This window comes from Narcine bancroftii, chromosome 5 (genome assembly GCF_036971445.1).
Source record: "Narcine bancroftii isolate sNarBan1 chromosome 5, sNarBan1.hap1, whole genome shotgun sequence".
NCBI lineage: Eukaryota > Metazoa > Chordata > Chondrichthyes > Torpediniformes > Narcinidae > Narcine > Narcine bancroftii.
Window position 1 is genome coordinate 100,446,488 of NC_091473.1, and position 19,124 is coordinate 100,465,611.

General features: G+C 40.9%; 1 protein-coding gene across 9 annotated transcripts in view; it reads left to right on the forward strand.

Moving 5' to 3' along the window:
• Window positions 1–19,124, forward strand: part of fggy (FGGY carbohydrate kinase domain containing) — a 347,777-nt gene that overhangs the window by 185,071 nt on the left and 143,582 nt on the right. For all 9 annotated transcript variants that reach the window (XM_069938509.1, XM_069938508.1, XM_069938507.1 and 6 more), the window contains one exon: window positions 9,433–9,536. In XM_069938509.1, coding sequence (XP_069794610.1) covers window positions 9,433–9,536 — 104 coding nt within the window. The remainder of the gene's footprint in view (window positions 1–9,432; window positions 9,537–19,124) is intronic.

Consider the following 19,124-nt stretch of genomic DNA (forward strand, 5'->3'; position numbering starts at 1 on the left):
CATAGAACACTACCACAGATTGCAGGGACTGGTACTACCATCTGGGATTTCAAAGAATAGAACATTCTTTCAGGGGACTTTTGAAAAAAAACACCAGCTTAATTTACATGCCTCATGTTTCAAATAATGTCCACTCTTGTTTCCTTCTTCATATGCACAGTTCTTTTTTTTACCATAACAAAATAATTGTTAACTATAAATATTTAATAATAGTTTATAATGTATGCAACAGATTTCTTTTTATCCATTTACATTTTTTCCTTTTTGCTTTGCTTTTTAATTTCTCCTATGTTCTTATTTGCTGCCCTAAGCTCAAGCTTTTACAAGCAATGCTGCTGAGCCAAGGCAATGAAAGATGTGTAGGGAAGCGAATGCATACTGGCACCACTTGGAATTGTCTCTTGTCTTTTGGGATAAGGAGGCTATGCTCAGTCTCTTTGCCTGAGAGCAAAAGAGATGGCAAATTTCAAAGGTATGCGATTAGATAAACTATTCTAAGCCTTTTAGTTTATTTGCTTTATGGAAGAGTACACAGATGCATTTACATTTTTCTATATTGCAATAAATTGCAAGTTTCCTTTTCCTTTGTGTCTGAAAATATGCGCAAAATAAATTAATGTACTTAAATGCTACCTAGATAAGGGAGGGGCAATTTTTCAGGGTTCATCCTTGTGGCTGCTTCTGAAAGACTGCATGCGCATTAAATTCAATGGTTGTACAAATTGCAATTGCCAAAGCATGAAGTGTTGGAGAATTACATCCAGTAAATGAACAAAAGGTGTTCTATATACGTGCTAAACAGAAGGATGACGAGAGTGAAGGTTGGGCCACTTAAGGATAAAGGAGGCAATATGTGCCTGGAGGCAGAGGAGGTTGGGGAGGTCTAATATTTTGCTTCAGTATTCATCAAAGGACCTTGATCAAGATGCAGTCAGAATAGAACCAGCTTGTGTGCTCGACCATGTTGAGATTAAAGAGGAAGTGCTGGTTCTTCTTAGAAATATTAAGATTGATATGTCCCCGGAGCCAGATGTGATATACCTAGGTTGCTGTGGGAAGGGAGGGAGGAGATAACTGTGGTGTTAGCTCTGATCTTTTCATCCTCCTTGGTTACATAGGAGGTGCTGGAAGATTGGAGAATGGCAAATGCGGTCCCCTTGTTTAAAAAAGATAAAAGGTAGAATCCTGGGAATTATAGAATGCTGAGTCTCGTGTCAGTGGTGTGTAGACTATTGGAAAGGATTCTTGAGGACAGGATTTATGAGCATTTGGAGAACTACAGTTTTCTCAGGAATTGTCAGCATGGCCTTCTGAGGGGAAGGTCATGTCTCATGAGGCTAATTGAGTTTTTGAGGAGGTTACAAAAGAAATTGATGAAGTTAGGGTGGTAGATATGGTCTATATGAATTTCAGTAAGGCATTTGACAAGGTCCCCATGAGAGAAGTGTGAAGTGATGTAGTTTGGAAGGTCATATCTGAAGGCTGATAACAGGGTTAATCATCAGATACTTAACAGCGTGGATGAACAGAGGATCTTGGGGTCCAAATCCTCACACCTCTCAAGATCGGCTGTGCAGGTTGATAGGCCTATGGGATGTTGGGCTTCATAGGTAGGGGGATTGAGTTCAAGTTGAGACGTCATGTTGCAATTCTATAAATCTTTGGAGAGACTACTCTTAGAGTATTGTGTTCAGTTCTAGTCCATTGAACCATAGAATGATACAGCACAGAAAACAGGCCATTTGGCCATTCTATTCTATGCTAGTCCCAATAACCTGCTCCCATTCCATAACCCTACAAACCTCTCCCATCCAGGTTTCTATCCAATTTATTCTTAAAACATAAGAATGAGCCCGCATTTACCACCCCAGATGGCAGCTCATTTGACACTCTCACTACCCTCTGAGTGAAGAAGTTCCCCTAATATTCCCCCTAAACCTTTCCCTTTCATCCGAAAGCCATGTCCTCTCGTATTTATCTCTCTAAATCTCAGTGGAAAGAGCCTTCTGGCATTTACTCTGCCTAAATCTCTATCAAATCTCCCCTCATTCTTCTATGCTCCAAGGAATAAAGTCCCAGCCTGTCTAATCTTTCCCCAGAAATATCCTAGTAAATCTTCTCTGCACTTTTGAATCTTATTGATGTCCTTCCTGTAGTTAGGCGAGCAGAACTGCACACAATACTCCAAATTTGGCCTTACCCAATGTCTTAAAGAACTTCACCATAATGTCCCAACTCATATACTCAATATTTTAATTTATGAAAGCCAAGATGCCAGAAGATTTCTTTACAACCCTGTATCTGTGACATAATTTCAGGGAATTACGTATCTGTTTTCCCAGATCTCTCTGTTCTACTGCACTCCTCAGTGCCCTACCATTTACTGTGTATGTCTTACCTTGGTTTGTCTTTCCAAAATACAAAATCTCACATTTGTCTGCATTAAATTACGTCTGCCATTTTTTGTCCCATTTTTCCAGATGGTCCAGATCCCTCTGCAAGCTTTGGAAGCCTTCCTTGCTGTCCATAACACCTCCAATCTTAGTGTCATCAGCAAACTTGCTGATCCAATTTACCACATTATCATCCAGATCATTGATATAGTCAACAAACAACAATGGTCCCAGCACCGATCCCTGAGGCACACTAATCACAGGCCTCCAGTCTGAGAAGCAATTATCCTCTACCACTCTCTGTCTTCTCCCATTCAGCCAATTTTGACTCCAGTTTACAATCCCTCTTTGTATACCTTGTGTCTTAATCTTCTGAACTAACCTCCTATGTGGGACCTTGTTGAAGGCCTTACTAAAGTCCATGTAGGCAACATCCACAGTCTTTCCTTCATCTACCTTCTTTGTGACTTCCTCAAAAAACTCTACAAGATTTTTTAAATACGACCTACCATGCACAAAGCCTTGCTGACTGTCCTTAATCAGCTCATGGCTGTCCATATACCTACATATCCTATCTCACAGAACTCCTTCCAATAATTTACCTACTACTGATGTCAGGCTCACTGGCCTTTTGTTACTGGTTTACGCTTGGAGCCTTTCTTAAACAGTGGGACAACATGACCTACCCTCTTATCCTCCGGCACCTCTCCTGTGGCTAAGGACATTTTGAATATATCTATCAGGACCTCTGCAATTTCAACACATCTCCCTCAAGGTCTGAGGGAATATCATATCTGGCCCAGGAGATTTGTCTACCTTTACTCACTGTAAGGCAGCAATCACCTCCTCCTCCTTAATCTCCATATGTTTCATAACACTTCTATTTGTTTCCCTTCCATCCTTATGCACTATGTCAGTTTTCTGAGTCACTTCATTATAGGTGAAAGCTATGGACAGAGTGCAGAAGAGATTTACCAGGATGTTCCCTGGATTGGAAAATAAGTCCTATGTGGCAAGGTTCACAAAACTAGAACATCTCTCTTTGGAGTGAAGAAGAGAGGTGACTTAATAGAGGTCAACAAGTTTCTGAGAGGCATAGATAATATCAGCAACATTTATCCAGGACGGGAGTAACAAACACCAGAGGACATCTGAAGAAATAAAAGGAGGAAAACTTGGGGAGACATCAGGGTAAGTTTTTACATAGAGAGTTGTGAGTGCCTGGAATGCCTTGCCAGGATTGACTATGAAAAAGAACCATAGGATTTGCTTTGATACAAATTTCTTTCTCAGGCTGGAACATTAGGGACATTTAAGGGACTCTTAGACAGGTACATGGATGAAAGAAAAATAGAGTTATGAGGTAGAAAAGGTTTTGTACTTTTTGGTAGAAATATATAGGCTGGCACATCATTCAAGGTCTGTGCTGTGCTGTAATGTCCTCTGTAAATTGTCAAATGTTTGTGAAAAGTTGGAGAGAGGAGATTCCCATGTTATGCTCATACACAACAAGGCAAAATTCAATCCCAGCACAATGGGTGGAGGAGAAGCAATATTTTAAGGGGAGAGAAGTTGAAAACATCAGGAGGGAAAGTTTGATTGAGGATAGCATATTAATGACATAATCATTCAAATTACAGATAAATGATGTAGATATCAAATGCAAGGAATAGATGTAATAGAAGCAGGTCAGGGTTCAGCCATTTAGTCCTTTGAGCCTTTTCTAGTATTTAGCAAGATTCCTGGAGCAGTCATTTCAAATATTTACAACACATTGAAAGAACATATTTACCCAGCTCAAACCTATATACCTGCTTCCTTATTGTGAGATTGCAATCTAGGTTCCATTTAAAAAAAGTTTACAACATAAATAAGTTGCACCTCCCTCCTCCAGCCAAATGAGAGGCTGGAGAGCCTGCCAAAATTAGATGATTGATTATCTGAGAAAGAAATTTGTATCAAAGCAAATCCTATGATTCTTCTTCATAGTTAATCCCCACAAATTGAGGGTGATTTGCTTCCACTTGGAAATTATGTCCACTCATTTAATTGATAAGGTCAATGTTGGAACTGATGCCTCCACTGCAGCAGTCAAGGCCTCTTTGTGTTTCCACTTCATGGACTCAATGTTCACAGTACCACCCGGAATGCTCCTTCTTCATTTCGAGTGGTTGTTGGTTGTAGGTCAGAGACTTCCAGGAGTTAGATGGAGTCTCTAAGAGACTATGAGCTCAGTCTTTTCATCTGTCTATCTCCTTTGACAGAGGTTAGAATAGAATGCCATTTTGGGCTACCTGATGGCCAGTATTTGAATGATTTGCCTTACTCGCCATGGCCAAGTAATTGTAATTAGAATGTTGATCTAGAAGAGGGGATTGCCTCTGGTTTTCTTATCCTTCCAGTAATTGAAGTTTTCATTGTAAAGTGAGAGTACATATTTCATGGTTGCTGTTCCTTTGATATGCTGGGCAGACAACTAGGAAGTAGGTTGGCAGCAAACCAATTGTTTTAGATGTCATGCGCACACTTATGGTGTTGATCAAATAATAAACAATATCTCCTATAATGCTCGTCACATATGAAATTAAACGGCTAATAATATTGCCCTTACTTGGGCTGCCCATAGTTGAATTAACTGATTACCATATAATGATCGAATTTTTGTACTTGCGATAATTCTGCAAAATTACATAAAAACAGAACCCACCCAAGTATTTCATTCACATTGTAATACTTGAAGCAAAGAATTATCTATTACATTGATAGATTCTTTGATAGTAGCAAAATTATTTCAAACTGCCTTTGAAGGGCATAAGATTTTTACATCAGAGAGTATGGCCATTATCATCGTCTTTAATGCAAGAATGTTTTAATTTTTTTTAGTTTTTAGATGCTTATTATTGCATTGTTTATCAGGTAGGTCATTTGTTAAACAATAAGAGATTGGATAGTATTGATATTCAGAGGGATGTTGGTGTGCTTGGATTAAGTCAATAAATGTAGGTATTTTGAGTGATCAAGAGGTACATGCTTTCTTATGAAAGGATTTGAATTCAGGAGTATGTAAGTCATAATTTACAATTTTTAAGGGATTTGGTGAGATTGCACTTGGAGAATTATGAACAGATTTGGCTGCATACCCGAAGAAAGGTTTTATTGCACTGGATGAAGTACAGGTAATATTTATTAGACTCTTTCCAGAGATTTGGGGTTTGTGATTTGAATAATGATTAAATGGACAACAGGTTCTCTGGAGTTTAGAAAATGGAATGTGATCTCATTGAGCATATGAAATTCTTCAATAGGCTGACGGGTTGGAAGCAGAGAAGATTTCCAGTTTCCTTGCCTAACAACAAATACCATTACTGTTATTGGAGATTAGGAAACACAATGGACAATTTGTGCACAGCCATTTCCCACAAAGAACACAATAATAATGTCCAGATAATCTTTTTTAAAAATAATTGAAGGATAAATAATTGAATCATTATCGGCCTGTAAGTTTGACGTCTGTGGTAGGTAAATTGATGGAAAGCATTCTCAGAGATAGTATATATAAGTATATGGAGGGACAGGGTCTGATCAGGGACACTCAACACGGATTTGTGCATGGAAGGTCGTGTTTGACCAATCTTGTTGAATTTTTTGAAGAGTTGACTAGGAATGTTGATGAGGGTAGAGCAGTGGATGTTGTCTATATGGACTTCAGTTAGGCCTTCGATAAGGTTCTGGTTGGGAGGTTAGTTATGAAGGCTAAGTCCTTGGGTATTAATTTGGAGATAGTCAAATGGATTCAACAGTGGCTGGAAGGAAGGTGCCAGAGAGTAGTAGTAGATAATTGTTTATCAGGCCAGTGATAAGCAGTGTACCTCAGGGTTCGGTATTGGGACCATTGCTGTTTGTCATATATATATTAATGATCTGGAGGATGGGGCGGTAAATTGGATTAGTAAATATGCAGATGATACTAAAATAGGGGGAATTGTGGATGATGAAGAGGGTTTTCAAAGATTGCAGAGGGATTTAAACTGCTTAGAGGAGTGGGCAGAAAGATGGCAGATGGAGTTTAATGCTGATAAGTGTGAGGTGCTTAATTTTGGAAAGAATAATCAAAGCAAGACACAGGTGGTAAATGGGAGGGCATTGAAGAATGGAGTGGAGCAGAAAGATCTAGAAATAATGGTGCATTGTTCCCTGAAGATAAGACCACATGTGGATAGGGTGGTGAAGAAGGCCTTTAGTAGGCTTGTCTATATAAATCAGTGCATAGAATATAGGAGTTGGGAAGTAATGATGAAACTGTACAAGGCATTGGTGAGGCCAAATTTAGAGTTATGTGTGCAGTTCTGGTCACCGATTTATAGGATGGATATTAACAAGATAGAGAGAGTGCAGAGAAGATTTACAAAAATGTTGCCTGGGTTTCAGCATCTGAAATACAAGGAAAGATTGAGCAAATTATGTCTTTGTTCCTTGGAACGTTGAAGGCTGAGAGGGGATTTGATAGAGGGGTTTAAGATAATGAGAGGAATAGATATAATTGATGTGGAAAGGCTTTTCCCATTGAGAGTAGGAGAGATGGATATAAGAGGTCATGGATTGAGAGTTGTTGGGCAAAGGTTTAGGAGTAACAAGAGGGGGAACCTCTTTACTCAGAGAGTGGTTACTGTGTGGAATGGGCTTCCGGGAAATGTGGTGGAGGCAGGGTCAATTTTGTCATTTAAGAAAGAGTTGGATAAGTATATGGATGGGAGGGGGATGGAGGGATATGGGCAGAGTGCTGATAAGTGGGGTTAGAGGAGGGTACTTGGATCAGTGCAGACTAGAAGGTCCAAATTGGCCTGTTTCCGTGCTGTAATTGTTACATGGTTAAATATTTGCCAGGATATTTGAATTTAAGAATTTAATTAAAAAACTTAGGTACTATTGTCTTCCAACGTTTTTCAACTAATATTCTTTAAAATATAACAGAAGCCTCGCTAATTACCCTCCACAGATCTCTGATCTTATTGCAATGATAATCTAAATATCTGCCTTTACCAAAATCTTCTTATACCCCAGATCATTCCAAAGACTGGACTTCCTGAACAAACAGCCTTTGCATCTGATATACACAAAATGACCTTTCATAACAAGCACCAATCAACGCTGTCCTGAAAAATTGTCATTGTGCTTATTTATCTACTTTTAGAATCAAACACCGTAATTGCGTATGTGGTAGTTCTGCTGTGCAACAGCACCAGTGACTTGGTTCGATCCTGACTTCCAGCATTTGTGCAACATTTGCACATTCCCTCTGTGACAGTGTGGGTTTCCCCAGGTTCACTAGGTTCTTCCCACATTCCAAAGACATGCTGGTTGATAGGTTAATTGCCTGCAGTATATGACCCCTTTGTTCATCGAGGTAAGGGGGGGTTTGGGAATAGGAAAATCTACGAAATAGAAAAGAAAGTTAATGGACATGTAAAAGAAAATACATTACAACACAAATATGTCGGGCAACGTGGTGATGGGATCGCTGGTTTAGACACAGTGGGTTGAGTGGCTTCTTTTTGTCCCAAGAAAAAATAAAAATTAATTGCTAACCATGTGGAATAGGTAAATATTTTTACTTTTCCAGTACCCATCAGCTTATGGCCAAGTTAAGTACCTATGGCTTTGTTGCTGAGATTCTCACAGATTTATTGATTTGCATAGACCTTCACTGGAAGATATAACTATTTCTTATGGTTTTCCTATTCTGTCACCTTTTGTTGCATCATGTTTCACAACATGATTTCTGCTCATTGAAAGGTATTTTTTTGAATAGAAGACTTGAATTAAGCAAGGAGTTGTAAACTATCAGCTTGATGCTGGAAAAAAAATGAATTTTCAAATAATTTGTATGATCTGACTGGGATTAACAACATTCAGGGGTAGGTGTTTTATAATATCATGGTCAAGACTAGCTATACTGTCAGAAAAACTTTGATGTAGTTTTAACTCAAAGAACCACTTTGTTCTACACTTCAAGCCAGTAATTAAATGGAGATGCAGGGGAAAAAAAATGAAAAATGTCTCAGCTGATGTGATAGAAAGATATTTATGTCAAAGCTTTCATAAAATAACTTAATATTGCAAGCTTCACCTTGGAGCAAGTTCAATCACAAAATATGAAGTATAAACCTACATTTTGAGGTACTAATACTGTGTTTTCATAATATTAAACACTATTGCATGGAAAATACTTCCAGAGAAAATATTTCACAACCACAGTTTATGTAACCCATACAATATTTTATGTATTTACAGTCAATACATTTGTAAATCAGTCATTACATTCATATTGAAAAATATTCTTTATTGTTTACCTTTTATATTTTATATACAAATATTCATACAAAATACTACTTGCAGTGATGAAGTTAAATTGAGAGGACAAGTTCATTATGTACTTGTTATCACTTTTAACGTGAGAAAAACATTAAAGTCTGCAGACACCATGATTGCGGTAAAAACACAACGCTGGAGAAACCTACCAGGACAAACAGTGCACTTCATATAGCAAAGATAAAGATACAAAATCAACATTTTGTCTTGGACCTTTATCAAGGTATCAAGGCACCAAGCCCAAAATGTTGGTTTTGTATCCTTATTTTTGCTATATGAAGTACACTCTTTGTCCTGGTGGGTTTCTCCAGCATTGTGTTTTTACCACTTATTATGTTCCTAGTAAATTGCTGCTACAGTACTATACTTTTGTTTTTCTTACTTCTGGGAGATTAGAATAAGATGCGAATGAAATTAAGTATTGTTTGTCTGTATGTGTTTCCAGTGTATTGCATCGAGGACCAAAGAAAGTTGTTTTGTCAGGTTGTTCTTGTAAACTTGAACTTGAAAATGATCCAAATTGCAAGTAAATGGACTAGTGTAAATAAATTCACTAGCTAGCATGTATATAGTGGGCCAAATAATCTGTTTCTGTCCTGTATAATTCTATGTATGTCAGCAACATTTTACTAGTTGCCTTCTCATGAAGCTGTTTTGTTTTCTTTCATAGGTGTAATTGGAGCAGGTGTAAGAGGTTCTAACTTGCCTTGTGAAAACAAACCAATTACTTCAAGGCTTGCTCTCATCTGTGGAACATCCTCCTGTCACATGGGGGTAAGTAAGGACTTTTACCCTGATGGCCATCTAATTCTCATACAAGCTGGACCTCAGTTTCTTTTTAATTCTTCACAATTTTGATAAGAACCAAGTGTGTTCACCAAAACAGAATTATCATAATAGCTTAATAGAACCAATCAAGTAATTTAACAGCTAACGACTGGCATTTAAGTGAACAAATAAATTAATGCACTGTAAATTCAGAATAGAACTATTTATCTTACACTAGGCTGATACACAAATTTAATTTCATAATATAATGCACAAAATTCTGAAAATGTTTAGGTGGCAAAACAAATTATCAATGGCTGACATTTCTTTTTATCTTGATTAGCATGCCTTTCTCCTCCTGAAGCTTTTGGCATTCTCATACGGTTGTCCCCAGCCACCTCTCCCCACCCCCAACTCTGACCTTATATATCAAAATAGAGTTGAAGATCAGAGAGTTAAAGGTGGATTGCAAATTCCACAATTTTCTTTTCAGGCCATCATGCATTTGACACACTTTACAAAGAGTAGCATTGAAATACATCTAGACATCCCCAATCTCATCTCATCCCAACCTCACTATCAAACCCGCAGACAAGGTAGGTGCTGTTGTGGTCTGGCGCACTGGCCTCTAACTGTGAGAAGCCAGACAACATTTCTTAGACACTACCTCTTAACTTACCCTTTCAACAGGACCCCACCAAAACTCATCAAACCACTGTCTCATGCACTATCTCTGAACTCATCACTTCTAGTCATCTCCCTTCCACGGCCTCAACCTTGTTTCCCAACCCTGCTCTGCCCAGTTCTACTTCCTACACAGAATCCACAAACCCAGTTGTCCCAGATGACCCATCGATTCCACATTCTCCTACTCCACCAAACTGGTATACCTCAACTCCATTTTGTCTCCCCTGGTCCAGTCCCTCCTCACCTATATTCATGATCCTTCACATGACCTCCATCACTTCAACAACTTCCAGTTCAATGAACTCAACTGCTTCATCCATTCCCCATACTGAAGGCCTCAAAACCCTTTGTTTCATTCTCAACAACAGACCGCATCTGTCCCCCTCCACCACCACCCAGCAGAACTTGTCCTCACCCTCTTTCTTTCTTTTTAATATATTTTATTGTTTAACATAATAAGCATGCATAATACCGCACGGATGGCAATCTCTTCAATCTGAGGCGCCTGCAAGCTCACACCAAGACACAAGAGCAACTTGTCCGTGAACTACTCTTTGCAGACGATCCCGCTTTAGTTGCCCATTCAGAGCTAGCTCTTCAGCGCTTGACGTCCTGTTTTGCGGAAACTGCCAAAATGTTTGGCCTGGAAGCCAGCCTGAAGAAAACTGAGGTCCTTCATCAGCCAGCTCCCCACCATGACTACCAGCCCCCCCACATCTCCATCGGGCACACAAAACTCAAAACGGTCAACCAGTTTACCTATCTCGACTGCACCATTTCATTAGATGCAAGGATCGACAACGAGATAGACAACAGACTCGCCAAGGCAAATAGCGCCTTTGGAAGACTACACAAAAGAGTCTGGAAAAACAACCAACTGAAAAACCTCACAAAGATAAGCGTATACAGAGCCGTTGTCATACCCACACTCCTGTTCGGCTCCGAATCATGGGTCCTCTACCGGCATCACCTACGGCTCCTAGAACGCTTCCACCAGCGTTGTCTCCGCTCCATCCTCAACATTCATTGGAGCGACTTCATCCCTAACATCAAAGTACTCGAGATGGCAGAGACCGACAGCATCGAATCCACGCTGTTGAAGATCCAACTGCGCTGGGTAGGTCACGTCTCCAGAATGGAGGACCATCGCCTTCCCAAGATCGTGTTATATGGCAAGCTCTCCACTGGCCATCGTGTCAGAGGTGCACCAAAGAAGAGGTACAAGGACTGCCTAAAGAAATCTCTTGGTGCCTGCCACATTGACCACCGCCAGTGGACTGATATCGTCTCAAACCGTGCATCTTGGCGCCTCACAGTTCGGTGGGCAGCAACCTCCTTTGAAGAAGACCGCAGAGTCCACCTCACTGACAAAAGACAAAGGAGGAAAAACCCAACACCCAACCCCAACCAACCAATTTTCCCCTGCAACCGCTGCAACCGTGTCTGCCTGTCCCGCATCGGACTTGTCAGCCACAAACGAGCCTGCAGCTGACGTGGACATTTACCCCTCCATAAATCTTCGTCCGCGAAGCCAAGCCAAAGAAGACATAATGAATCAATTGTATACAAGCAAATACATACCAAAGGGAGAGGAAAAAAAGAATAAGTAATAACATGTACATATCTACATTAATAATTAGTTGTAATAATTCCATTTGGTAATAAATGTAATGAATGCAACCATGTCAGACCCATTATTAGATAGTTATATTAAAATAATAAGGATTTAAAAAATGAAAAAACCTAAAGGACTGGACTAAACTAATCTAATCCTCTTTCTCTAATCAAGGTTCTCACCATCAATAACCTTTCCTTTGACTTTATCCAAGTACCCACATGGACCCAGCTATATCTGCCTTTTTGTTGGCTACATGGAGCAATTCATGTTGTAAGCCAACACATGCAAGACTCCTCAACTCTTCCACCACTTCAGTGATGACTACTTTAGTGTTGCCTTATGCAGCCATAATGAGTTTGTCAACTTTATCCATTTTTGCTGCTAACTTCCACCGCGACTTCAAATTCACTTGTCCATTTCTCGTAATGCTCTCACCTTTCTCAATCTCTTCATCCCCATCTTTGGAGACAAACTCTTGAAAGACATTTTCTACAAACCCACTAACTCCAACAGCTACCTCAACTACATCTCTTCCCATCCTGTCACCTGTAAAGATTCCATTCCTTTCTCGTAAGTCTTCTGTTTCCATCGCATCAGCTCCTAAGATGAGGTCTTTCATGCCAGAACATCAGAAATGTCCTCCTTCTTCAAACAACGTGGCTTCTGCTCTAATGCTATCAACTTGGCTCATCCACATATCCTCCATTACTCCTCTGGCCCCCTCTGCCCTTACGTGCAACAAGGTCACCTATGGAAACAAAACAGCTTCCTTGAGAAGGCAACTAATAAAATGTTGCTGACATACATAGAATTATACAGCACAGAAACATGCTCTTTGGCCCACTATATACATGCTAGCTAATGAATTTATCTATTCTAGTCCTTACCTACCTCCCCACCAGCCTCCAAATCCAACATATAATCCTCCGCTATTTCTACAACCTACTATGTGATCCCACCTCCAGGCACATCTTCCCTTCTGCTCCCCTCTCCTCCTTCTGCAGGCACCGTTCATTCCATGCCTCCCTTGTCTCCTCCTCCCTTCCCACTAATCACCCCCTTAGCACCTTCCTCCTCAGCATCAACCCCTGTGGGCTACACTTGTGCCCACACCTCCTATCTTATCACTTTTTGGGACCCCAAACAGTCCTTCCAAGTGAAGCAGCACTTCACTTATGAATCTCCAGGGGTCATCAACTGCTACCAGTGCTCCCATTGTGGTCTGCTCTACATTGGTGAGACTGGGTACAGGCTGGGAGATTGTTTCATTCAGCATCTTAGCTCTGTCTGCTGCATTAACGGGATCTCTCAGTGACAACTCATTTCAATTCCCCACCCAATTCCCATGCTGACTATCCATGGTTTCATGCACTGCCAGATTGAGACTACTTGCAAATTAGAGGAACAACTTATCCTTAATTCTCCTTTCTTCTCACTCTCTCTCTCTTTCCCTTGTGTTTCAACCCCTCCACCTCTCCCTGTAACATTTCTTCCTTTCTCCCCCAACCTTTTTATTCAGAGACCTGCCTGCTGTTTGTCATACCTTGATAAAGGGATCAGGACTGAAACGTTGATCACTTTCTCCCTCAACCTCTCTTTTCAGTTCACAAGCTCATGAGCCATGCCCTCCCTCCCCTTTACAATTCATCTTAAGATCTTGATTCTTGAACTGAATACGATCACCTCCCAACTACTAATTGAAAATGTGTGACTACAAATCATAATCCATGATTACCAATCACACCACTCTACCCCCACTACTTGGCTGCTGAGTTTCACCTCAGCCTCTCTTCTTAGCAATTAGTACTGATCACTTCCTTTCCATGTCCCTTCTGATCCCAACATCCCATTCTGCCCTGTAACTTCTGTGTCCTATATTCCCCAACCCAAGGCTTGGACAGGGCTTAGTTTACTTGCAATGGTAGGGCCTAAAAGGATAGGCTTATCCTCATGCAAATCTGATGGAGATAAATTGGTCTTGGATGTTTGTTGGCTCTGAATTTCCCAAAGGCAGGTTTCTCAATTGAGATATTTACAAAGCACTAATACACAAGGCTGCCAATTTCATGTTAATAATATTTTAAAACAACCAGTGATGATTAAAAAGACCTACAACATGTTTTCCTTCATTAACTAAGGCGTAGAATATAAGAGGTGGGAGTTTATGTTTGGATTGCATACAATACCAGCATAGTTTAAGAAGTGTTAAGGTTCTAATCATCACACTGCAGGAAATATCTAATCACTATGGGTCAGTTACAAGGACCTGCAGTGATGTTACCAAAACTAAAAAAAAAATGCTGTAAACAAGGCTGGATTTGTTTAGGTTGTTTTCTTTGGGACAAAAAAGGCCGAGCAGAGACTTAATTAACCTGTATAAAATTATCAAGGTCCACGGTGGACTGAGGCTTTATTCCCTGCAAAAAACTAGAGGGCACAGATTTTAAAAGAAGCATTAGAAGGGTGATGAAGGAACTTTTTTCAACTTCAGGATCATAGGAACTTGTTGCCTGAAAGGGTGTTAGAGGCAGAATCTACACCACAGGTTTTCTTCAATCCATAACTTGCAAATGCACTAAATGGCAGAAAGTGGGGTGAGGTTCAGTAGCTCTTTCTTGACCAGCACTAAAACAGAGGCCAAATGGGCTCTTTTTGACTTATAAGTTTTGTGTAACTATTCAATGAAGAAATAATGCAGTATACTTGTAATGGTTAACTTACAAAAATCCTTACATTGAAATGGACAAACCCTTACTTCCTGTGGCATCGTCGTACTTAGGGATTGGCAGGTGGGGCAGAGAACAGGGGCGCCACTTTCCTCACCTTACCTGCCCAAAATCTGAATCCTTAGCCCAATAATCTCCACCCCAGGAGTTGAGTGCTGCACTACCGGGGTTCACCTGAGCACCCCTGAGCTCCGCTCCAGACCGCCATCTCATCGGGCTGCTTCAGAGCTGTTCCAGCATGGTTGGCACCTCGCTCAATGTGGGTTGAATGGGAAAAATGCCATCTTTGTCTTCCTTACCCATAATTCCCCCACACAACTGGAACCACACTGCATTTCCCTGGTGCTGGTGCCTGGTAGAACAGTTCCAGCTGCAAGGGGGAATTATGGGTAAAGAAGATAAAAATGGCCATTTTTCCCATCCGTCCCACATTGGGCGGATCTGCGACGAGCATTAGCAAGGACGGTGCATGGGCACCAGAAGGCAGAGACAGATGCGGAACTCTCCGCAATTGCTGGTTTCCTGCCGCCGGAGACGGTGGCATTGGCACACAAGGCAGGGGGTTACAATACCTCTGCGTCGGAGAAGCTCTGCACCTCTTCGCCCAGTCCCGAGGCAGTCACAGCATCGAGGCGGTGGGAGAGAATAGGTAACATCGATATGAACAGGAGGCACATGTCCTTGCGCTACTCTGCAGCCCAGGAGTCCCAGAGCATGGGCCAGCAGTCTCCAGAACCCCTGGCTGCAGGGATGGGTCATTCGAAGCACATTGACCACTGGACTTAAAGCTGTCTATGAACCAGGCAGCAGCATCAGGAGAGAACCAGAGCCACCACCATCATCCCAGCGGCTTGTAGAGGTCACCGAGATTGGTGAGAAATCACCAGCCAGACGCAGGCTGCGGCGAAGATCCAGGATTTGTTCCAAGGTTACCAGATCAAGAAATTATCAGGGAGCACTGGCAAGCACCTGGAGGTGGAGGAGGGAGGCACCTCCGTGGGGAATTCAGCGAAGTATCCACAGATGCTGTCGGGGAATAACCTTGAGAATGTGCACCTGCACACGAGAGTGACGTGGGATCTCAGAGTGGAGAGGTGGCGAGTCGGAGAGGACAGATCAAAGCTGAGGGACCAGCAATTTGGATCAAGTGCAATACTTGCTACAACCCTCCTCCCCCCCAGCATAATGACCATACATGTGAAGGTGTCTGTGGCAAACATGTGCTGAGATAGGTACTTTGGAATAAAAAAGATAACAGCCTACAAATACACCAGGTTGGGTGTGGGTCACAATACTTTGTTTGGAAGGGCAATACCCGCAAATGCCCCCCCCCCCCACCTTGGCACCAACCCTCATGCCAGCTTTAACCTGCCAACGGAGCACAACATTTTCTTTTCCAAAGAAAGTTTGACCTTCACTAATTTTATCTATGCTCTATCATCTGATTTCTGAAAAGAACCTTTGCGAAAATGGCCAGATAGAAACCCTCCAAGCTGATAAATTCAAATAAAACAAGGTGTGTAAGTTGTAGGGCTAGGGGGAATATTAATAAAACCTCGCTCGCTGACATACTATGATAATGTTTGTCATTCCTCAATCAGACTGTCAGAACTTATCGCACTAACACTGGGGTGTTATAAAGAAAACAGGGGAAGAGTTTAATTCAGAGGGCATTTTTGCGCTTTTTTATAATGGGGGCGGGGGTGGCAATGTCAGTGGCAGCTCTAGGGCACCACTTTACTTAGATATGCCACTGAACACAACATCATTCTACATAATTTAATTGAGTCACATAGCATGACAGCAAAGCTCAGGACAGAGCCTTTCAACTCTGATATCTGAAAACAACTTCTAATTTTTTTAATTGAACATTCATCTGCACTCATCTGAGGTTGTGGACCAATATTTATTCTCATTTAAATTTTTTTGATTATCTTGCAAAAAAGCTTTTAGTTGTATTGCACATTTTAGGTGCAATTTTTAATGTTCCTGTCACACAGGTTTGCAAAACCCAACAATTCAAGGTCATGTTTTGTTTCAAAGTGCCCTGAGGCAGTGACAATAAATGCGCGGAATTAATTTACTGCAGTGAGAAGCCTGTCTGATCAAGCTGATGCTCAAACTGCTTTTGATCAGTTTCAGGCATACCCAGCCCTAATGCATCACCAACAATTGCACCTTTGTAAAATAATCTGCAGAATAGAATCGCTCTGTACATGAACTGATTGACTTGCTTTAAATACAACTGTATTGACTAAAATAGCATGGATTTGAAAGATGATTGAGCAGCAACTGAAGAACACTGTTCATGAAACTTTACTGTTAAGACCCTTGAGCAAATCTTTAGATTTTGGATTTTAAAATTCAGTAAATTCATGTAATTTCGGTAATTTATTATTTCATAGTGGGTTTTTTTTTTAGTGTTTGACTCTGTGACTCACCTGTATCTTGTTGAGATGGAATGCTGAAAAACCTTCAGTGGTTTTATATATGATGACCATATTTCAAACAAGCAATTCAGCTGAATGCTTGGACAACGGTTTCATTAGTTGGTAACTTTAATCTTTTAAATAACTTTTGGAGGGAAGCTAATACTCACTAGGTGTTAAAATGACATTGCTACTGTGCGTGAAATAAAATAGTAAGCGTGTCGAGACACCACTATCGGCTGTTTTGTTTTGATGGTGTAGTGGCAGGGAACAGGGAATGGAATGTCTTCATCAGGTTTGATCCTGAACACCCTCCAAAATTTAATACCTGAACACTGTGAAGTCACCTGAACCTGAAAAAAATATCTTTTACTGTCATCAAATTATATTAAAATATTTCAAACTAAAAGGTAGAAAAACTGCAGTATACCGTTTTACATTGTTGCTTATTTTTCACTATTTTCAAAATGAAGGGTATCCCCAGTACGTGTTCAGATTCATGAAATGGCAGTTTCTGACCCCATTATTTTTTAAGGCTGCATCGGTTCATTATCATAATGAAACTTTCAAAACTGACATCATGCCAAAAGCACATTAGCTTACAATTAGTTTGAAGCAACATTCAAGGCCAGAGAAGGCCATAAATAAATGTTCATTGCAGTTTAAAAATGATTATTATGTGCAAATTTAAAACATACAATTTCTCATTGAAGTTTTAGGCACTTAGCGACCTATATGGACTATGTGGATTTATTCCTCAGATTCGACCTGGTTGTAAGAGGCTAAATTGGATGGTCATAGCAAGGTATCCTGCTTTGCCCAACCTCTGCTATTTCTCCAAATCCTGCTACAATGCAAGGGGAATGCCTATTTATTCAATAATGTCTGCGAAATAACTAGTTTATGCAGAGGTCTTGAAGTCAAGAGATTCATTCAGCACCTCACACACTGCTCCTTTTAGAATCAAACCTAACCACTATTTGGAATCAAACAACAACTAACCTCCAGCTTGCTGGAAATGCTTTTTATCTAGAATTGGGGAGGTGAGTGGTGGGGAGTTCCTTCCTGCTATTGTGCTCAGGTGTTGGAGACTTTAGCTGCTTAGCTGCAATGTTGATCTTAAATTTAAATTTAGTCATACAAGTAACTGGCTATTTCAGCCCATGAGTCTGTACCGCCCAATTTACACCCAATTAACCTAAACTCCCAGTACATTTCAAATGATGGGAGGAAACCAGAGCCCCCCCCCCCCCCGGGGGAAACTCACGCAGACAGAGGGAGAACGTACAAACTCCTTACAGACAGTGTGGAATCGAACCCTGGTCCCGATTGCTGGCAAAGGTGTTGTGCTAACTGCTTTGCCAACCGTGCTGCCAATTTGGTGTTTCTGCTGCCAAATAACATAACAGAACATAACATAACAATTATAGCACGGAAACAGGCCATTAGGCCCTTCTAGTCCGCACCGAACCAAACACCCCTTTCTAATCCCACCTCCCTGCACAATGCCCATAACCCTCCATCTTCTTCTCATCCATATACCTGTCCAACCTTTTCTTAAATAATACAATTGACTCCGCCGCCACTATTTCTCCCGGAAGATCATTCCACACAGCTACCACTCTCTGAGTAAAGAAGTTCCCCCTCATGTTACCTCTAAACCTCTGCCCCTTAATTCTTAACTCATGTCCTCTTGTTTTAAACTTTCCTCCTCTTAACGGAAATAGTCTATCCACATCCATTCTGTCTATCCCTTTCATAATCTTAAATACTTCTATCAAATCCCCTCTCAACCTTCTACGCTCCAAAGAATAAAGACCCAATCTGTCCAATCTCTCCCCATACTCCAGATGCTTAAACCCAGGCAACATTCTGGTAAACCTTCTCTGCACTCTCTCCACTCTGTTTATATCCTTCCTATAATTAGGCGACCAGAACTGCACACAGAACTCCAAATTAGGCCGCACCAACGTCTTATACAATCTCAACATCACCTCCCAACTCCTATATTCCATGCAATGATTGATAAAGGCCAGCATACTAAAAGCCTTCTTCACCACCCTATTCACGTGAGTTTCTACCTTCAGGGAACGATGTACCGTCACTCCTAAATCTTTCTGCTCTTCTGTATTCC